General features: G+C 36.0%; 1 protein-coding gene across 9 annotated transcripts in view; it reads right to left on the bottom strand.

The window, feature by feature from the left end:
- KLHL5 (kelch like family member 5) overlaps positions 1-22610 on the bottom strand; it is an 83504-nt gene extending 60894 nt beyond the window's left edge. Inside the window, exons 1-4 of one of the 9 annotated variants that reach the window (XM_081303221.1) lie at positions 22337-22360; positions 17276-17388; positions 15393-15605; positions 3595-4071 (exon numbers count right to left, since the gene is read on the bottom strand). In XM_081303221.1, the coding sequence (XP_081159347.1) occupies positions 3595-3977 (383 nt within the window). In that variant the 5' untranslated portion in view covers positions 3978-4071; positions 15393-15605; positions 17276-17388; positions 22337-22360. Of the gene's footprint in view, positions 1-3594; positions 4072-15392; positions 15606-17275; positions 17389-22336 lie in introns of those variants that run through there. The other 8 variants (XM_081303222.1, XM_081303220.1, XM_081303226.1 and 5 more) reach the window with 8 other exon arrangements.
- Between the last annotated feature and the right edge of the window lie 907 nt (positions 22611-23517).

Here is a 23517-nt window from a genome sequence, read left to right as displayed (position 1 = left end):
GAAAAGTGGGTTTGGGAATATAGAAACTCACTGTACTATGTTTGCAAATTTTCTATAAATCTTAAACTGTTCTAAAAATACTTTATTTTTAAAAATACAGCCATTTTACTTACTAACCTTGAGCAAGTTACTTAGCCTTTCTGTGCCTCAACTGTCTCATCTGTAAAATCAGAATTAGGTTGAGAGCAGTAACAACTAAAAATTGTGTTAATATATTAAAGTGCCCTGAACTTCCTATGTGCCTCACAGGAAGCACACAGTATTAGCTTTGATTACTTCTGAATATTCTTAAAGGGCAATAACATTTTATGCACACTAAAAATAGCCCAAAATTCATAATAACTTCATAAGCAAAATGTGAAATAATGAAATGTCCCCAATTTAAAAGATGTCAAAAATTACATAATCTCAACGTGAGTAAATCAAGTAACGTGCAAATTGTCTTTATATATGGTCATGTGGTGGGCCACCATAAAAATCTTCCTATCTCTGGAAAGAATTTGTCTGGAATTATGGTCTTAGGAACCTATTGTTCAAAAAAAAAAAAAAGTGGTTCTGTTATTTAGAATCTAAAATTTCTCGTGATATTAAAAAAACAAGATTTATATTTAAATAACAAAGTAATGACTTAGATGCTCCCATGGAGAAGTGGTGGCTAGGTTACAGACCCAAGATCAAAGTTAAAAATGTGAGAATATTTTAAACCACTCAGATGGATGGCAGCAGATTACCAGAAGTCTAATGCTCAGACAGATATTTATTGTGGCTAGAATATAGCTGACAAAACATATTACCTCCTATGATGCCTCTTAATTCCTGCCTTAAATGGTCCAGATCCACTGAGGGAATTGTGATTCTGGGTATGTAAAATCACTCAGCTACTTTCCTTTTCTCTAATTACTCAAAATTTCAGTTTAAGTTCTGGGAGCTATGTAAACATTATGACTGCTAAAAGAAGAAATTAGAAAATCAAATGTATTTCCCATTATAGCTTTAATATTTTAAGATATCAATCTATAATATGGTCAAATGTTTTAATACATTTCACTATTTACAAATATTTTTAAAAAATTATTTCCAAGTTATATACAAAAATTTGATGAATGCCATTGAAACTTCTTTTGATGTTAACAGTGACAGCCTTTGACTTGTTTACAGTAGAAGGAAAATCACTTAGAGAAGTCTGACTGCTCACTTAATCAAAAAGCTGAGGGCAAATAAATGTATCTTTATGTAAAGGTCAAAGACTTAGAGCTAGAGGACTGAGGGAAGATATAAGAATTATATGTATTAATCTAGGGAAAAAAAAGAGAGAGAGAGAGAGAAAGAGGTACATGTATACACACAAAAGACATTCTAAAATATAAAATTTTTCCTGTTTTGCAATAAGATGTTAAGAGTGAAATTTCAAACCATCAGGTATACAAAATTGCTTTGACATATTCCCCTTATATCTAGAAACCAAAGATGCTTTCAGTTCATTTTATTTTTGAAATAATATTTTAGGAAAAATTTGGTCTCTGAAGATGTGAACTGTCTACTCTCATCTTACTCGGATCAATTTTCTTGATTACCATTTTTTAAATAAGTGTTTTAGGGGGCTGGGGATGTGGCTCAAGTGGTAGCGTGCTCGCCTGGCATGCGTGAGGCACTTGGTTCGATCCTCAGCACTACATAAAAATAAAATGAAGATATTAAAAAAAAGATGAAAGGATAATACTTTAAAAATAAAAAATAAATGTTTTAGATTTTTTAAAATGCCACTTTATTTTATAGCTCTTGTAAATAAAAATATCAATTTTAAATTCTTGAAGAATGCTCACAGCAATCTCTTAGTTGAAACACGTATCTTTTTTCTTTCATAATGAATAGCTCACCAAGATATTTCAGTATGCATACCAAAGAAAGATTAAATTTTAGTAATCATTTGCTATGCAAACTACCTTTGTTGTAAGGAAGTAAACAATAGCAACTACTGTGTGTACAATCTTTCCAAGATTATACATGAATATGAGTTTTTTACTCACATTATAATTTATCCAGCTGGTAGATACATGTTAAGAGTTTTACAATCTATGCTGGCAAAGAGGTGAATGCTTCATATTTTCTAATTTTGTTTAAATATTCTTGACATATTGATTTTCAAATGAAATGGTGATTAATCTTTAGCTTCCCACAAAAATGAAAAACCATGAACCTTTTACTATATAAGTTATTCTCTTTAGGACAACAAGTCTCCAAAGATAATACAAAACAATGAAATCACATTAGCTCACCTGATCTCCATATTAAAAATATTAGTGGCTCCTATTCCTTTAAGATAATGAAAATTTACAAATTAATTTAAAACATTGTGAATTAGATACACTATTTACCAGTGTAAAGCTATCCCTCCCCTCCATTACTCAAATGATTACAGATGACTGTCTATATCTTTCATCACTTCAACACCACAGTTCAAAATTCCATGTTCTGAAGGTTAGAAGAGGAAAAGGTGGTAAATATCCCCAAATAAGAGATACCTGAATATCTGAATTCATTTTATCTCAATCCCTTATGATGCTTACATTAATCATAACTAACAAGCGAATTTTAAGTATAGTCAAAACATGCAAAGAAATTTTAAAAGAAAAAATAAATAATTAAACCAGCTAAATCACAAACATCAGTGCCTTTTAATATTTAGGAATATTTTTGAGTGAAGGTGAATCAGAAAGATGACTTTCATGCTCTAACTTGTTATATGATCTGTTATAGTGGTTTAAACTGATTAATAAGAAAATCTATTTCAAAGATAAAGCCAAATTCCAAGGATGAAGATGCATAAAGTCATTATGAAATTATCAATTTTTATTTATTTATTTTTCTTCCAACTTATTCCCCTTCTTTTTGACCCTTTTTACCAGCTGACCACATCTGGCCCCTCTATGTTCCCTTAAACTCTCCTGAAAAGATGTCCTTCATTTCCCTAAAAACACAAATGTCAGTCAAAGTGAAGATAACCGGAATTAGTAGCTGTCATCTTAGAAAGAGACATGTTACTTAGTATTCTCTGTATTAGTCTGAGAGCTGCAACATAGATAGGACAAAGAGAAATAACCATAGAAAAATAGTATTGACAATTAAAATGGTGTCAAAAATAGGCAATTATAAGTGTATCTCTTTGTAAAACCTTTCATTTTCATTAAACTCAAATTTGACTCTACAATCTATTATAAACTAAAATGTCACAAAATGTTATACAATAGAAATGTCTTCTCTAGTTTTGCTATGAAAATAGAAGGTAAATGAAGGAACAAACCCGCCTGTCAATGATGCATAAAACTGGTACTGTATTTTCAAAGCAGAGCCAGATCTATATATAGAACACAAGATATTTCAAAATGAATGTTATATGTTTATCTTTATAATTTTACAAAATTGTTAAAACATTGTTTTAAATCCTAGCAAAAAGTACATGTTCATACCAATATACTATATATGTATGAGGATATACAAATACTCAAGTTTTAAAATAAAAATGCTAAATTATTTTAAAACATTATAGAGAATATACCCCCACACCCCATTTCTAACAGTAAGAAAATAATCAACCTGCATGAACTGGAATCAGATTCATTTTCTTCTTCACTAGTGCCATCATCCACTTCTGGTCTATCCAGCCAATGTGCACCGTCACAATCTTCTGTTGTAAACTCAAATGCAGGGACTTCGGAGGTGGATGCCATTGGCCAAGAAGGTGAATTCTGAAAATCCAGTTGGCTGGACCTTCGGTAACCAATTGAAGCCAAAGGCAATTGTAGGCTACATGGATCTAAAAACTTTCTCCCACCGTTTGCTCCAGTCTGTCCTCGATTCCAAAATTCTCCCTGCTGGCTGTCAACTGTAGAATTAGGAGATGATGCTTGATGGCCAAACCACCTCCATCTGATTTTCAAAATCTGTTTCACATCAAACTCTTTACGAGAACCAGACATCCTCAGAGAAACCAAGTGATCGTCTAGGCAACGGGCAAAAAGCACTGCACACAGATTTGTGCATCCAACCAAGATAAGAGAAGTATATGCCCTGCTGTACACAACAAACAGATTTAAGAGAATATAAATTACATGCATATATATATATATATATCTACATTTACTTTTATGCCAATATATCAGATTATAAAGAACAAAGGATAATGCATAAAGATGAAACCCGGTGGAACATTCCGTTCAATCAGAGCAAACTCTCATCTGCCTATCCTGAAGCAGCAAGACCACTTTCCCTGCTCTCCCTTCCCATACTGGCCATTAGCTCTCACAAACACTGACAGCATTCATTAAAGTCCTTTCAAATGCAGAACACCACCCCCTTTTCTTAAACCACAAATGACAGAGACAGAAAGCACTATCCCAGTGCAGTATCTCAGTCTTTACTGCTTAGTATATTAACTCTTTTATTGCTGAAACAAGAAATGTATTCCAGAGCGTTTTTCTTTGTACTTAAAAAAAAAAAAATCACTATACAACCAAAATGTTTCTATTTTTAAACCAAGTTCCTAGGTGAGACATCACAAAATAAGTTTTTTAAAAAGCATTTTTAATTAGATGAGTTGCGGTGATTTTCAAACTGCTCTATGGATAAGGGGTGAGAAGGAAACAGTGCAAAGGTTGAGTTCTAGATTGTTACCTTCCATCTCTTCCTCCCTTCAAAAGGGAGGATATCTAATTAATGTAATAAGATCTTGGAAGATTTCACTTAAAGAATAATGAGAAGAATTAGGAGAAAAAGTTTGAAAACCACAAAGGATCAAAATTTGACAGTACTTACTCTTTTTCAAATAAATAACCTGAAGCCAATATTTTCCTATAATCATGATAGAACCACTTCCATTTAGCATAATATTCAAATTTATATGATACTGCTTAGGAAAAGAAAGTGTCACCCTACAAAGCAACGAAGGACTGGGAAAGGGCTATTCCTTGGTGTACAAGTATCCTAATGGTGCCCTCTGTTGTTGGCAAAACAAAGCAATGGTGTGAACACGGGTACAGTTAAGGAAAACTGATAAAGCAAATTAAAAAACCATCAAGTTTTTAAGATATAGAGTACTAATTGTGAGCAATACATTGTACAAGGCATTATAAGGGACACGGAGACATACACATCTTGGTTTCTATACCTCAAATAAAAAAATCTTTTTATTAAAACAAAAAGTATTTGACAAATTAAAATATGAAACATTATAATGCAGCAGTAATAAATTTTATGATCTATAAATGCAGAATTCCAGTTTTTAAGGTACTTAATATTTACTTCTATATCGAATAATTTCATACAAAAGGCAATATCTATATCAACTGACCAAAAATCAAAACAAAAAGCTATCTTGGAGGCTTACAAGAATATTGTGAGGCATATAACTTGACCTTACACAGCCTTTAGGAGAATAAAAATTATTCAGAAAAACAAGAATGAGAAGCATGAAAAGCCATTTATGATTCTGTACTAAATACTACAAGAAAAGATATAAAAATTATAAGAGAAAGGAGATATCAGGATGGTGTGGAGTGGCACAAGCCAGTATCATTAGGCAGAAGGAGGACAGATTTATATAAAGTAAGAGAGAGATTAATAAAAGCATGAAATGAGCATGTTGACGAGGAAGGAGGGGAAATATCAGTTTGATCAGCCAGTCAGCCATACCTAATTAATTTTACGTATAGGAGATAAACTTAATGAATCTGACGCGATAAAAAGCCTTAGGCATAAAGTAAAGGTGTTATTAAGTGGTCTGTTGAACAGGGCGATATTTTAGAAAATTAACTTGGTGGTAGTATGCAGGATGCATGAGGGAGTGAAATGACAGTTTTCTCTTCTCACCAGGCAGGCTCCTTCCTATCAAAACCCTTAAAACTCTACTCTACCTTTATTTCTCACTCCACTCTTTCTTTCTAACTATTGTCCAACACAGGCTATTGTCCACTATTGTCCACCACTTCATCAGTCAGTCTACATTATGTTACTCCCTCTTTAACAACGTTGTTTGTTCCCAGTTTCTCTGGTTTTAAAATCCTCCTTATCCTTCAAGGTATAGCTCAGTCACTACCACCCTTATAAACACATCTTAATACATTCTAGCCTTTCATTCTCAATAATGGTAGCACCACTCCCTCCCACCACAAAGGCTTCTGGAAACTGGGGGAAGGGTAGGCTTTAGATGAGTGAATGCAGAATGCTACAGGCATTGAGTGGGCATTGCAATGCATGGTATAAACTGATACAAAGAACAACTCTCAGTGTAATAGCACATAATGATCTTGTCATCTTTACCTTAGTCATTCGAATAAGTATTTGCCATGTATTTATACCTATGAGGCACCAAGAGAGACAAATGAATCACTAACATATCCTGCTTTTAGTAAGTTTAAAACTTACACTCTAACAAAGGATAATTGTCTATTTAAAAAAAATTCATTTTAATATATGGGGTTTTTGTTTGTTTTGTTTTTTGGTACCAGGGGTGCTTTATGATTGAGCTACATCCATAGCCCTTTTTATTTTTTATTTTCAGAAAGGCCTCACTAAGTTGCTAGGACCTTGAACTTGTGATCCTCCTGTCTCAGCCTCCCAAGTAGCTGGGATTACAGGCATGCGGCATGAGGTTTTATAAATAAATTTTAAATTGGATTTAATCAATCAATATGAGAGCACATTATCAGTGTGAGAGATTCTAATTACAATAAGTGCTAATTCTAATGGCTAGAGTGATTTTAACTGGTTGGTTGGTTGACTCACTGAAACCTTAACTTGAAATGTGAGACATTTTGCAACATAACTCTCTATTAGAAAAAATTTAGACATGAATGCTATAATGTTAAACCATGTCCCCATTCTCAAGAGGGTCCAAATATACTTTTTTCATCAAGTTTTCAGATATACATTGAATATATAACTCTTTAACGCAGTAGATGTTCTGAGTGGACTGCAGTGGCTGCAGTGGGAGATCAACCATTGAAATAGGGTCCCTGATTTTAAAGAGATATCAGGATCCTGAGTTGGGAAAGGCTACATAGCATTTAACACTGCCGTCATGATCATGGGTTTAGCTGTATACACACACACACACACACACACACACCTCCCCCCCACAAAAAAAAAGCCATTCACATGAGTGGACTCACTGTATGCTTGTTCAGTTCTACCTTTATTTACCAATCCTCCTCCACTAATTATTCCCAGCAATCAATGTAGACCGATTAGTATGCAACCTTTCACAGCTCTCTTCATGTTTATAAAATATAAAACTTACATATTCCTTTATATGATTTTGATTATTGGTATAAGAGAGCTCATACTATATATATCATTTTGGCATTTTGCTTTTCTCACCTAATTTTATATATACACAGAAATGTAATTTAATAACCTCTTTAATAGTTGTATGATATTTCATAATTTTAGAACAATTCATTGAACTATCTCTTGCTATAGCCATTTGGGCTGATTTCAAGTGTTTGTTTGATTGCTAGCTATTACAGTAACATTGAAATAGACACCCTTGTGAAGCTTTTGTGCTGATGAAATTTATTCCCAGAAGTATGACTGCTGGATTGAGGTATGTATATTTTAAATTTGAATAGTTAGTTTACCTTCCCTAAAATTCACATTTCAAACATAAAGTGAGCGCACCCTTCTCATCTATTTTCATAGGCCTGACAATTAACAATGAGTATTATAATTCTTTTAATTCCAGATGATTGCTGAATTGGAGCATATTTTTATAGGTTTACTGGCCATTTCTGAGCTATCTACTTATATTTTTTTTTGCCTGTCTTTCTCTTGGTCTTCAACTTTTCTTTAGAACCAAGTAGAAGCTTTCTGTGTATTAGAGATAGTCACTCTGTATTTTTGTATTTTGAAAATAATTTGTTCTACAAATGAATATTAACTAGTGCCTGTACCTTTCAAAATATTTTAAAATTAGAAGTTTGATACATAATAGAATAGTATACGAATTATAACTGGAGGCTTAAAGAATTATGAGTCAGTCATATAATCATCCAGGCTTAGAAAAGATTATGATTACCAGCACTCAAAAAGGCCTTTTCATGCCCCTCCCCAAAGGTAACCAACATGCTTATCATAAAATTAATTTTATCTGTTTTTGAAATTCACCCGTGTACTATTTTGTTCACCACTGTTTCGGAATTAATTTGTTGTCTGCAGCTGAGGGTATATCCCAATAATAGAGTACTTGCCTAGCATGTGTGAAGCTCTGGGTTCAATTCTAAGCACACACACACACACACACACACACACACACACACACAATCTGTTGTCTGTAGCAGCTGATGATTAATTTTTATGGTTATATAGTATTCCACTGTATAAATACACAATCATGAAAATCCATTCTGTTGCTAACAATCATTTGAGTTATTCCTAGTTTTAAGCTTTTGCAAATAATGTTGCTATATAAATATTCTTATACATGTTGTCTGTTGCATGTATATATGCATTTATGTGTGTGTGTGTGTGTGTGTGTGTGTGTGTGTGTGTATAGAAGTAAACTGCTGGAACATAAGGTATACATATGTTATACTCGACTACTGTCAACAATTTACACTTCTACAAGCAGCACAAGAGAATTCCAGGTCACACTGTACTGTTGAGCTCTTTAATTTTAATCATTCTGTTGGGTGAGTGGTGGTATTCCCTTTAGTTTTCTTTTATATTTCCTTGATTATGATGAAGTTGAGTAATTTTTTTCATGTTTATTGGTTATTTGTATGTCCTCTACAAAGTGGATGTTTAGGTCTCTTACTTTTTTTCCTACTATTTTCTTGATTTGTAAAAATATTTCTGATATTCTCTTTATGAAAAATATGTAGTAAACTTAAGAATTAATGTTTTATGGCATGAAGTTATTATTTAAATAATACTTTTCTTCTGTCCCATCAAACTTTTGCCAAAAAGATATAAAATTGTTCAACCAAATATTAATCCAGCTCTGATAAGTACTTCCTTGAACTATTTATTTATTTATTTAGGTATTGGGGATTGAACCTAGGGGCATTTTACCACTGAGGCACATCCCCAGTTCTTTTATTTTATTTTTTAATTTTGAGACAGGATCTTGCTAAGCTTACAGTCTTGTTAAGTTGCTAAGGCTGGCCTTGAATTTGCAATCCTCTTGCCTCAAAGAGGCATACACCAGTATGCCTGACTAGGGCAATTATTTATAGAAGATCAATATATATATATAGAAAATCATTACATTGTTATGTAAAATATATGATCTTCACTAACTTGTCTAGATAATTTAGGGCCCTTATCATTCTCTGTCCTCCTGACCCTCTTAAATCTTTCATAGCACTTACTACTAGCTGGAATATTTATTTGCTTACTTTCTTTAAACTCATTACAGAGTAAACTGCAGTACAACTTTGTTTGGGTTCATCACTGTAATTTTAGCACTTAGAATAGTACCTGGCAAATACATGCTCCATAAGTGGTTCTCCAATAATGAATGAATCCAAGAAATTTTAAGAGCAATAACAAAATGTAAGTAGCTATACCATGTATTTTTAAAGCATGTCTGATTTATTAATGTAAAGATTAATTATTACTATTATAAATATTATTCATGAAGATTATTTTAATGTAAAACTTAAATTATTAATATAAAGATTTAATATTCACATCATGGTGAATTTTACCATTAATGACATATACTTCTAATAAAATTTCAAGGTTTTTTGTTTTATTGCCAGAGTTAAGCTTCTTTGTTTAAAAAATGTTTTTATCAGTTCATTATAGTTAATACATAATAGTGTTGGGCTGAGGTTGTGGCTCAGCGGTACAGTGCTTGCCTAGCATGTGTGAGGCACTAGGTTTGATCCTCAACACTGCATATAAATAAATAAAATAAAGGTCCATTAAAAACTAAAATAAATAAATTTAAAAAAAAACAATACTGGGGTTGACTCTGACATATATGTATATAATATCATTTGGTCCATTTCAATCCCTAATATTTTTACTTTCCTTTTCCTCCTCCCTTCCCCTATTTCCTTTCCTCTACTCTACTGGTCCTCCTTCTAGTTATTTATTTATTGTTTCGTGGGTTTTTTTTTTTTTTTTTTTTTGGTATAGGGAATTGAACTCAGGGGTACTTGACCACTGAGCCACATCCCAACCCTATTTTTTATTTTATTTAGAGACAGGGGCTTACTGAGTTGCTTATCACCTTGCTGTTGCTGAGGCTGGTTTTGAACTCACAATCTTCCTGTTTCAGCCACCCAAGCAGCTGCTGGGTTTACAGGTGTGTGCCACCGCGCCCGGCTTATTTATTGTTGTTTAACTGGTGTATTATAAATATCCTGTATATTTTTAAATTATAAAATAAATTAAAAACCAAATATTTCAAAAGTTATTAGTGAGTTAGGCATGATGGTACACAGCTGAAATCCCAGCTACTTGGGAGGCTGAAGGAGGAGGACTGCAAGTTCAGTGGTAGAGCCCCCAGGTTCAATTCCCAGTGTGTGTATTGAGGGGCAGGGAGTAGAGAGAAGAAAAAGAAAGCATTTACCTCCGGTGACAAAAATCTTCTTAAAATTTTTCAACTTGAGTAAAATCATGTTATTCCAAGAATTTCTTTTTTATATTTCATTCTTAAGATATAAAATTCTATCACTTTGAAAACCAATGGCTAAATAGCAGTTGTCTTTTCAAACTGACACACACTTTCTTAAAACTGATTATAAAATTATATTCTGTACCTTTTTGTTTTAATAACTTTGCTTTACTTCAAGTGAAATTTGAGATACAAATGCTCACATAAGTGTCAATTATGAACACATTTTCAAAAAGTAATTAAGGGACTCACCTAAAATTTTTGCTTCATATCTGCTCAAATGTTAGTTTGTGAATTTGAAACATGACACAGTATTCAGTAATATAGTAGAAACAATGAAACGTCTTTGAGACAGAGGGCAGATAAGCACACTCCAACTGTGTGACTTTTAAAGCTATGGCTTTGGAATCTATATTACAATGCCTTGGGAATGTAATAAATGTCATGTATTTATTCTTTTACCTGTTTAAGGTAGGGGAGAAAAAAACATCAGGCTGGGGATGTAGCTCAGTGGTGGAGTGCTTGCCTAGCATGCATGAAGTTCTGGGTTCTACCCCCAGCACAGAAGTGTGGTGGGGAGAAGCTATCAAGTCACTGGATAATTTAAACCATAGCTATTTAGTAGCTAATTTATATAGGTAATAATCATTATTCAAATCTCTCTTCACATGGTTTTTGTTTTGGTTTGTTTTTTAAGATAACAGTATTTAAGAGTAATCATTTTTCCCCCAGTTCTGGAGACTGGATCCAGGGCTTCATGCATGCTACGCAAGCACTCTATCACTAAGCTACATGCCCAGTGCTAAAAGAAATCAATTTTAATAAATCTATTTCTATAGTTTTAAGTGTAAATAATATAAATAAAAATATAAAAGGAAACATTCAGAACTATTTTTACTATACTAACCTGGCAGGACTCACTCCCTAAATTTTTTCTCAACTATATCCCACCTAACACTTAAAAATGTATGATGGCAGAAATTATTTACCCAGATAGAAAAGATTTGAGATTTGCTTTTTTAAACCTTGACTTTAATTCTAGAAATACACTAGGTAATCTGTACTCTTTTTCAAACTCATAAAAGTGTTATAAAATTTTAAAAATCCTATATTTATATAAATCCAACAAAGAACCATTCTCTACACAGAAAACAAAGATGAGAAAACAGCCTATAAAATCTGTCAGGGCAGGGACTACTATATATCCCTAACACTTTGTGTAGTACATGACATTTACATATTACTGAATTTAAATAAGACGAAATAAATGAGTAAATTAATGGCAGAGACCTTGACTTGAAATATCTTAAAGTTAAGCAAAAGAAGGCCTTGAGGGCTGGGGATGTGGCTCAAGCGGTAGCGTGTTTGCCTGGCTTGCGTGCGGCCCGGGTTTGATCCTCAGCACCACATATAAACAAAGATGTTGTGTCCGCCAAAAACTACAAAATAAATATTAAAATTCTCTCTCTCTCTTAAAAAAAAAAAAAAAAAGGTCTTGAATAAAATGCTAACTGAATTGTCAAGGACAAGTACTCTTTCCTTGGGTGAGGAAGAGGCTCCTGAAGGGAGGATGTAGAGGTATACTTAAGAAGATGAATTTGGCATTGGTGAATATGATTTTCAGTAGGGAAAACGGTTGGAAAATTTTACAATGTAAGAGGTACTGTTTAAACTTGCCTAGAAGCAACAAGATCTGAAAGGGGGATGAATGTAAAAAATATTACAGAGACAGACCTTATGGTATGCCTGTGGCAAATGGACAGGAAGAATGATGAAGATGATGGTATCTGTTCAAACCTGAGTGTGTGGAAGAATAGTAACAATAACATAAATAAATATTATGGATAGAATTATTATGGATATTAAGGATAGAATTTCAGGGAGACTGCATGCTGTTCTGGACAAACTTAGTTTTAATGATATATCTAACACTAGAAATAGGGGCCTAGAGCAGAATCTAGCTCATATTTTAAAAAATAAATCCATTTCAGAAATCAGAAAAGTATGGACAAACAAATGCTGGCTGTTAACATTGATTATTTTTGCACTGTTTTCAAAGTTTCAGAGTTACCATAAACACATGGCACCTAGAACCATCTTTTTTTTTCTTCAGTCCTGGGGATTGAACCCAGGGATTCCCACATACTAGGCAAGTGCATTATCCTTGGCCATTTATATTTAAGACAGGGTCTCAATAAGCCTCAAACTTATAGTTCTAAGTTTATGATCATAAGCCTCAAACTTATGATCCTCCTGATTCAGTCTTCCAAGTAGATGGGATTACAGGTGTGTGCCCCCAAGCTCAGTTCCATTTTTTTTTTTTTTTTGTAATTAGGAAAACTTAGAATATACTTTGAAATCCAAAATTCAGATTTTTAATGCAGGGCTGGGGATGTGACTCAATGGTAGAACGCTTGTCTAGTGCATGCAAGGCCTGTAGTTCAAATTCCCAGCACCATGGGGTGGGGGGGAGATTTCTAGCCCAATATTAAGTCAACTTGTTAAAAATAATTATGTACTATTTTTGTTTAATTAGCAAATTAAAATTATAAACACATCAAATTTAAATTCAGCTGTAAAAAACTAAGCTTTGTAAGCTTCATAGTAAACTGAAGTTTTAGCAGTCAAGAACTCTAACATATAGTGAAAACTGACATATGGTTTCATGGAAAAAGCCATCTAATAAAGGGATTTTATTTATTTGTATAACCTAAGTAAAAGCACTGTAATACACACCTGTACGATCAAGGTGAAAAATGCATGTGAAGTAAATTTTATCCTTTAAATTACGTTCCCTTACCATATGATCACAGCATTCAAACTACTTGTTCAGATAACTCAATTATTTTACTAAAATTACTTATTTGGTATCTTCTCTATAAGGTTAATGTTGTGGTAAGAACTGATAAATACAATCAATAAGAGTGTAAGTTATAGGTTATAGATTAGTAAAAAATATATATAAGATTTTGATAAGTGAGATAAGACAATTATAAAGCAAGAACTGTCATAGACAGGCCTAAGACTCCATTTTGCTACCTTCTATTAAAAAAAAAAAAAGAAAAAAAAACTGTTACAAGAACTGTTTCTGAGAAACTGAAATGAAAGCTGTTTTCTTATAAAAATTGTTTCTCTGTACTTTGAACCCCACAAATTGTACCCTACTCAGGATGCAGCAGTGGTCATGATGAGCTACATCCTGGGTTTGAGTGCACTTGTAGGTCTGCATGACTTTGAAATTGATTCTCATCCCTTCCGACCCCTGCCCAAGTTCAGAATGCGACTGTCTAGCACCTGCTTGAACCTGGGACTGTGGTCAACTGACTGCAATTTTAGCTTCTGTTTATAATTTGCTTGCTGACTAGAAAATTCCAGTCCTGCCTAGCGCCCACAGGTCCCACTTATTTAATGTTTTAATTTCTGTGATTGGCTAGCTTACATTACGATAAGCAAGTCACTTGTTTCAAAGGATCCGTATTTGGGACCAACAAACAAGAATGTTGAACACCACTGTCTTTTTCTGATGTCCTTTGTTGGTAGAAGGAATTCTGCACAGAGTCACTACAAGAAAAGGGCTGATTATTAGGTAACATGTTTTGCACCTGCAATAATGTAATAATAATAATGTTTTATATTTGTATTAAGGATTATGGATCATCAGGAACATGTTCATGTAGCTTCATTTAATGTAGTCCTATGTTGATTAACAAGATTTAAATATAATTGTTTGCATTTTTAAATTAATTTTTTTGTGGGATGTACCAGGTATTGAACTCAGAGGCACTTGACCACTGAGCCACATGCCAGCCTTATTTTGTATTTTATTTAGGGACAGGATCTCACTGAGTTGCTTAGTGCCTTTCTTTTGCTGAAGCTGCCTTTGAACTAGCGATCCTCCTGTCTCAGCCTCCAGAGCTGCTGGAATTACAGGCGTGCATCACCACGCCTGGCTTACATTTCTTATATCAGAAAATACTGTTCAGTTCATCATAGTTGAAATTAATGCCCAAGTGGCATTTATTCACCAAATACAAGTGCCTCACATATTTCCCCCCCGCTTGTCTCTATACCGATTTTTGTCACTATTTCCTATAGAGCACAGTGCTAAACCATAGTATCAGAAGTATCTTTTTTCATTCCTCAAATATGTACACTAATATTTGGTAGTAAAACAAGAAACATTTTTAAAAATTGGCTAAATTAATGAGCCTTTTCCCCTTAGCTCATCTATAAAACATTGTTGGAATTGATACTTTAATAACTATGATTATAAAAAATGATTTCTTTTGAAAATAGCCCTATAGGGCTGGCCAGGCAGGGTGTGGTACTTACAAAACCCTGGGTTCAATCTTTTTCTTTCTTTTTTTAATATATATATTTTTTATTGAAGTTAGAGACACTACCTTTACTTTACTTATTTTTAGGTGGTGCTGAGGATTGAACCCAGTGCCTCGCACCTGGTAGGTGAGCACTCTACCACTGAGACACAACCCCAGCCTTCTGGGTTCAATCTTAAGCAAAAATAAAAACCCCTTTGGTTTGATTACTGGTAAAGAAAGAAAAGTTTCTTGCCACCATTCTTTAGATTTTATGAATATAAATATATATTTGCTGTTGCACAAGGATGGAAACTGATAATATCAAAAGGCGGTGGGAAAACAATGCCAAATTTTTGCCTGATCCATTATCTTTGGCATATGCTAAGATACCTAGCTGTCTTATAAGACATAAAAAGAAATAGTCTGGATAACCATAATTTTATCTTACTGACCTGAATCAAATCCAGAAGTATTTCTGTCTTCCACGTAGCTTTATGGTGATGTAGGTGGAAAAGGTAATCAATTGGTACTCTCTAGGCACAAATATACCAATCAAAGTGGCCTGGAGTCTTTGAATACATAATGATCAAATTATAGATCAACTTGTTTCTGCTGCTGGATCAATCAGATTTTATAAACAATATATTTATTATAACAGCATAAGCCTGGTAAGGAAAGGGCAGTAAAGAGCAATATAAGAAATACAGAGGAGAAAATGTGAAAACTATTTCTCACACAGCTTATAATTAGAAATGGTTTATCATTACAGATGTTAATTAAACCAGCTAACCCTTAAAGAAACTCCCTGGCTTGCCCTAAACTAAACCTAAAAAATAATGATTTTTAAAAGCCATCAATAAACTGCTCTCATAATTTAACTCCAGCAAAAAGGAAAATGGGACATGCTAGTGAGTACAATAGAGATGAGTGGAAGTCAGTGGAGGCTAGAATTTCCTAGTGTTAGGTTAAATCCATCATTCTTAAGATGCCCTTCAGGATAGTCCTTTCAACCTCTGTTGGGGAAAGGAGATGATAAATTAAGGGACAAACTGGTTCAGACCCTTTCGAAAGACCATGCAGAACCTGTCCAGCAATTCTAAAATCCTATAGAGCATAGAATTGAGTATTACTTCTTTTTGCTTATCAGAGAAATATCTTGCCCAAAGAAAGGCAATATTAAAAAAAAGTAGAAATAAAACAACCAGCCTTAAGTCTAAATCCTGTCTTATCCACTCTCCACAGCATAGCCAAAGTGCCTTACTAAACCTCAGTTCTTGATTACATTATTCTACCCAAAACTTTTACTCTTTTGTTTCTGGTCTTCTACAAGATAATAAAAGCCAAGATTTTTGGCATAGAATTCCAGGATTTTAATGATCTAATAGTCCTTGCCTAACTTTCAAGCCTTACTCTCCTCTCACTCTATTTCACACTTTATCTGTGATAAAAAGTTAAAACACACTACATCAAAATAAGCAAAATAAACACTGTTGACTACTTCCCAAACAAAAGGGGTTGTGGACAAAACAAATATAAGCAGAGTTGATAAAATTCTTCTGCATTTAACCTTCATTTAACCCTCTCAGTTCTGTTACCCTAGCAATCCACAGAATTAGGTACGTTAAATACATTACTTGGCAACACTGCTTATAGTAAAAATGATCTCCCTGATCAGTAAATTTGCATGGGAACTCAGGAAAACTATAGCTTTGAATTCCCTGTGATGGCTGTTTTAATCAGCATCCTTTCAGGGATCATAGAAGCTAAGTTTATAGAGTTGTATGATATTGAGACATGAGTTTTTTTTAATCCCAGGCAGCTCCTATACCTACCTAAGATGAGCTTCTTCTGAGATGCTACCCAGATGGTTTGTGAGCCACTTGCATGAACTGTTGAGAAGTTCCCTCCCACCAATTAGGAACACTGAGACAGCTCTGCTGGCAACTGGATAGGCTTCTGAGTAAACAAACCTATCATTTTCTAACTTTGAACATTTGGTTGTACCTAAGATGACCCCTTCATCTGCATAGCAGTAAGAACATTGCATAGTATAAGAACATCTTAAAATGATATTTAAGAACCACTACAGTCTGAACCTACCCACTTCCCGTTTGCTCCTTTAGCTAATATACATCTTTGACAAATCCCACTTGATCTCATACACATTTTAAAAAAAAAATATTTAATTATTGTAGTTGTAGTTGGACACAATACTTTCTTTTAAATTTATTTATTTTTATGTGGTTCTGAGGATCGAACCCAGGGCGTCACAAATGCTAGGCGAACACTCTTATCACTGAGCCACAACCCCAGCCCTTTATACAGTTTTACTCACCTTCCTCTGTTGTTATTTTTCTGGGCATCCCCTCTTCCAGGTATCATATACCACCTCCCCATAGTTCATCCCTTCAGCCATCTGCTGAGGTGAAGCTATGGATACTTTTCAGACTGGGAAGAAAGGAGATATCGAATAGGTAAAGAACGCAAGGGAACTTTGCTACAGAAGCTAAGTACACACAGCTAATAGAATAAGAATGGAAATTTACTGAGAATAAAAACACGATTAAGTTGGTGAAGAGAGATGGTAATAGTATGTTAAAATGCAAAAATATCCAGATAAAGAGTGTCTTGGAGATCAGTTTGGATGACAGAAAAGAGCAAAGTAGCATATTAAGTGCTCCCTTCTTTCTACATTATTAGCTATGAGGAGAAGCAAGGGAGTCCTATATCAATCAAAGCAAGTGACTTGCAAAGTTTTCACTATTTATCACCTGTACCTTGGGAGAGAAAGAGAGGAATTAAAAGATTACAGTGGAGATGATATTTGCAAGTGTTTAGGGAGGGAATATAATTGCTATATGGCAGCTTCAGTTCTCCCTTCTTACCCTGTCATTATCAGTCTGTCCCATTAGAATTTGCAAGCTAATGTTAATTGTGCAGAACTTTTGACAGTATCTCAAATTTCTTTAATCTCAGATTGCTTTGATTGCAAGCTATTAGAACTGCCTTCTTTTCTATAAAGTTGCCAAATACCTAATTTGTTATACATAAGGGCTAACTCCATTATTTATAAACACTCATAGTGGTTAACTTAAGGGCTAACCAAGATGGGGCACTTACAAAAATTTTAGATCTGCTGGGATTGCCAAAGGCTCTAATTTCAAGTGAGTAAACTCTTAGTTAAAGCACCCATGTAACAACAAAACACAGAAAAATTAGTGAATGGAGAAATAAAACAAAGACATTATATGTGAAGAAAGACCTACTGTCAAGAAAGTGTATAGAACTGGAGAAAGAGAAAATAGCTCTAGCTCCTAACTTTCTGTTACTGACGTCAGTTGCCTTGAAGACAGAAAGCTATATTCCTTTTCTAATGCAACAATCTTTTTGCTTAAGCTAGTTTAAGTAGTTTTTATGTAACTTGTCAGGAAATAATCTTTAGACCAAAACAAGGCAGGGGGACAAAGTATAATACACACACACACACACACACACACACACACACACACACATTCTGTCAGATTTTAACATGCTGAAAAATTCTATTAATGTTGCTTTAAAGAGAAAGAGAGAGAGAACTCAAATTAGAGCTATTTTCTATTAGAGTTGTGAACTCCCTATTCATCTTTTTATCCTCACAGGACCTAACACAGTGCCTTATATGAATGTAACAAATGATTACTGAATAGATATACAATTAAAAAAGAATGAAATTCACTTGATCAATACAGTACATCTAATTGTGGAGTTTTCAACAGAATTTCATTTCAATTTTATAAAAGATGTTCTTTATAATTCTTAGCATAATTCTGTTTAAACACACACATACATACACAAAGAAATACTGTTTCCTATTTCTTAAACAGAATACAAAAATGTAATTTGGATTTGACTTATTCAGCTTCTTGTTTTGGGTTGTTTGCAGCACTGGCTACTGAACCCAGGGGCACTCTGCCACTGAGTACATTCCCAGCTCTTTTTATTTGTTATTTTATTTGTCTTGCTAAATTGTCCAGGCTGGCCTCAAACTAGCAATCCTCCTACCTCAAATTCCTGAGTAGATAGGATTATAGATATGCCCCACAGGTATGTGTTAACTCTTAGAACTATGAAGCCCATAGCCCATAGTTTAATGACTAGTAAGCACTCATTAAAATTGTTCATAGACTATTTTGGTTCTCCTCTTCCTGGCCACATGGTAAAATTGCATTTCCCCACTTTGTTGAAGTTAGGTGTAGTCATATATTTGTCTGGCCAATGAAATGACATGTTACCCTTTCACTTTCAAGTAGAAGCCTTTGGAGCCAATGTACAATCATTCACCACATCCTTTTCCCTTAACAACTGTGGAAGAATTTTGTTGAGATGGAGTCTGACATCCTGGGATTCCAAATGACTACCTGGAGCAGAAAGCTCTAGTGTTGCCCTTCACTGGACATATGACAGAAATAAACCTGTGTTGTTTCAAACCGGTAGGATGTGAGGGTCTTTAATTCCTATAGCATAATATATACCTTGCCCGATATACTTATCAAACATCTCTCTCACAAATGGTGTGAAGAAAATGAATAGTTCTAGCCCTCTCTTTGTTTTCAGAATGGTAACATTTTGTATATCGGTATATCATTCAGAAATCACTTTTGTATAGGTTATCAAACTCATAATCCAAATACAGAAAATGAAGGGATTCAGATAAAAATTTTAAAACAAATCCTCATCCCCTCAACTTTCTGTACTTGTGGTCTAAAACTCAAGAACCAGATAGATTTAGATAAGGTGCTATTCTTTGCTCTAACTCTTGCCATCTCTACTCCTCTGGAATAAATTTAGACAGGGATTCATGACACATTATTTCATTCGCATTCTTAAAGCTGTTTTTCTATTACCCAGTACCTAGCAGGTTCTCAGTATTTATTCCATAAATGAATTGTGTGCTATAATCACTCCAGTCTTACAAATAAGGAAACAAATTCAGAGAGGTTCACAAATTTGCTGAAAACAATCCTGCACATTAGTAGCACAATCCAAGATTTTCTGATTCTAAATCTTTTCTCTTTATACTATGTTCCATGCTTTCTAAGGTCTTTTACAATCACAGAATTTAAAAGTTGGTAGTAAATTAATAGTATAAACAGTGTTTGTGATAAAATAACATGCCAATCACACATTCACCTCCAAGAATAACTAAGTCATTCCCCAAAGACTTCTACTTGCTTAAACCTACTTTGATTCACAGTGCTTTCAAGCATAGAAGAGAAAGACATCTAAGAGGGCAATTTGGCCCAACAGGCAACTTGCAGAACAACGAAGAATTATGAAAGAATTGGGGGGGGGGGGGGCTGGGGATGTGGCTCAAGGGGCTCGCCTGGCATGCGTGTGGCCAGGTTCGATCCTCAGCACCACATACAAACAAAGATGTTTGTGTCCACCGAAAACTAAAAAATAAATATTAAAAAAAAAAAAGGAAGAAAGAATTCAGGGAGAAAGTAACCTTTCTCTTTGATACAAAATATATTAAAATTCTGTCTTTTTTAGATTATCTTCACTTTGGTGGTGTCCTCATTATACTGGTTAACTTCAAACTTTCTGCTCTCCACTTCTTATCAAATCTGAGTTGTAGGAAATACTCCTGAAGAACTGTGTGAAGAATGGATAATCCATCCATTAAATTTGGAAATGGTTATAAAATATACTCCTCTTTAGTCAACTTGAACACTAGCATTGAAACCCTTTCAAAAAACTGTTGTGAAAAACAACTTAAACTTATTTGAACTCAGAATTTTATTTCAAGAAGTTAACTAATTTTTCATTCCCTAGAACATGGTTTAGGAAATCCTAGTCCAGATCATTCTAAAGGTTATGAATAAATCAAACGACGCCTTCAGAGAACTTATCCTTAGAGTTCTATTACTGGCCTATATTAAATATTTTTGTGCAAAACTGTTTCTTTAAAGATATTGTCAACTACATCACATCTCCTTTTTTATTAGGGCCTATGAGAAAACGCTCCTCTCATTGCTCATTACTAGCAAATGCTTTGCTTAGGCAGAACTGGTTTAATGCTGCAATTAGAAACATACTGAAGTTTACTTTGTATTGTGTTCCCCCACCACCCCAGGCTCCTACCAAGCCCCAAACCTGAACTGACTCACTTCTAGTACAGGTCCTCATAGTATGTGCTTGGTATTATCTTTTCCCATGATTTTGTATTTTTTTTCTCTCTCTACCTCAATTTTCTCATTTAGCTTGTTTGTCCCTATTGTACTATTCATAAATTGTTTTAGAGAATTTTTGGAACTATATTTTGTATATATTAAGACCTCTCTTACAATATATTGATTTCTCCTTCACTGCCCCATTACCCCAAAATGTCAATGTATTCGACTTTATGTGAAAGTATTCACCTAAGTCCCGATAAACCAAAAGAACACACATATTCACTATGCAGTCAAACCTGTAAATGCTTACAGCCAAAAGAAAATTATTTTTTCCCAGCAAGTCTAATAATAAAAAAAAGACTAATTAAACTGTTTCCTGAGCGGAAGGCAGATTTATTAAACTGTTTCCTATGAAAAATTAACATTTATTGCGCATCAGCAAATCTGCTAGGCATTTCATAAAAGCAACTCCGCTTTTAAAAAGAAGCAGAAGAGGCATCCCCAAGTACATAATCTCTGAAGGGATATACAGGAAACTGAAATATTGTGCGGGTGCCCAGCTTGAGTGGGGAGAGAGGCTTTGAATATCCCTTTTGTACTTTGTGGATTTTGTGACTCTATCAACCCTCGAGAATGTTTTTCAGGATTAAACGAAACGAAAATAAAGACGACAGTCAAGATTTACTCTTTGACACGATAAACTTTCCCTCCAGCTTCTAATTCCAGAATATGCACTGAAATAAATGCCTAAATGCAAGTTCCAACCAACCACTGGGAGTCCTATCAGAGTACAGTTCCTTTCTCATTCTCCATCCCCGAGGCTAGTACATAAAGGGAAAACTTAAAAACTTAGGTGTGACTGTCTGCCGGTAACAATGAAGGGGAAAATCTGAAACGTTTTCGTTTGTTTTATTGGTGGTAACTGTCCGAGAAAGCAGCAGTGGTTGGGAACTGCAGTCCGCTCCTCACCGGCGGGCCACCAACGCCGCGTGGAGAACTTTGAACAACTCCAGGGCGGCCCGGGCCGCGGGTCCGGGACACCGGCGGCGAGGCCGGGCCAGGGTTCGAGTCCCGCGCGCGGCTCGGGGAGGCGCCGCCTGGCCCACCCGGTCCGCGCCACGGTGCCTCCCGGCCGCCTCCCGGAGCGCGCTGCGGACCGCCGGGGCCGGCGCTAGGGTCGCGTTGGGGTGGGGAGCGGGCCCGGTCCTCCCCGACGCCGAGGAAGAAGTCGCACTTACCGCGTCGGGCTCCCGGGGCGGCCGGGGGTCACGGCGGGGCGGGGCGGCCAGGCCCGAGGAGGAGAGCAGGCGGGGGGCGGGGGCCGGCGAGCCGAGCCGAGGGATGCACGGCCCCGCGCGCGCCCCCAGCCCCTTCCCGGCACCCTCACCCCCGGCGCCGGCCGGCCGGGAGAGAGCCACTCCCCTCCGTCAGGCTGCGCCAGGCCGGGCCAAACTCCTCGGGCGGCCGGGGAGGGGGCGGCGCACGGGCGAGTGGGTGGGGGTCGCGGACCCGCTCACCCGTCAGTCCCGGCGCGGGGCAGGCGGCTGCCGCCCCGCCCCCGCCCGCCAGGCCCCGCCCCGCCTAGCCCCGCCCCCTCTCCGGGCAGCGCGCGGGGAAAGGCCGCGGTCGCTGGCGGATTGGCGGCTTGTTTTTACCCCGCGGGTCGCTGGCTGACGGCTGGAGCGGGTTAGGGGGAGGAGGGGAGCAGGGAGAGGAGTGGAGGGCGCCAGCTGCGGCGACCCGAGCTCGCTGGGGGGAGGGGGAGGACGTCAGGCTGGGCGGGGCTCTAGTGAAGGCAGGCCGCCGGGCGGGGGAGTGGGAGGCGGATCTAACAAAGATTCTGGTTGTTCCTGGTCCCTTGAAACCCGGGAAAGGGGAATTCCTGGGGGTGGAAGTTTAGAAAGAGGTCCCTCTGCAGGGCTGGAAGGCGATCAGAGAGCCGGCCTGTGCTGTGTCAGAGCATTGAGAGAACTCACCAAGAGTTGTCTCTTCTCCAGCCCCTGTAACTCTTCCCCTTGCAATAATCTTATAATTATTGTGCTCTAGGTAGTAGATTTGTGCCACTGCAATTATGATCGCAACACTATGACCACATCATTGGTTTCTAGGGGTGGGATACAAAGAATCTGAAGATGTGGTTTACTTATTCAGTTCTCTAGCAAACGAATATTGAACTACGTGTTAGGTGCTGGAAACAATAATAATTTATCCAGTTTCTATATGTCAAACACCTATCTAAAGTGCTTTATCTATATATTACCTCATCATTAGGTTTGAACAAAATAGCTATGGTCCTTGTCCCTGGGGAGCTCAGAGTGGATAAAGAAAGAAAGGGCTTCCTTTATTATTCTCAGAGTGATGTGTTTAAAAAAAAGTGCCTACCTGCTTTTGGTTCTCAAAGTAATTTATATTTTCATCT

This window comes from Spermophilus citellus (assembly GCF_964194105.1).
Source record: "Spermophilus citellus genome assembly, chromosome: 8".
Taxonomy (NCBI): domain Eukaryota; kingdom Metazoa; phylum Chordata; class Mammalia; order Rodentia; family Sciuridae; genus Spermophilus; species Spermophilus citellus.
Note: the sequence above shows the minus strand (reverse complement) of the source record. Positions and strands in the feature narration are given on the sequence as shown.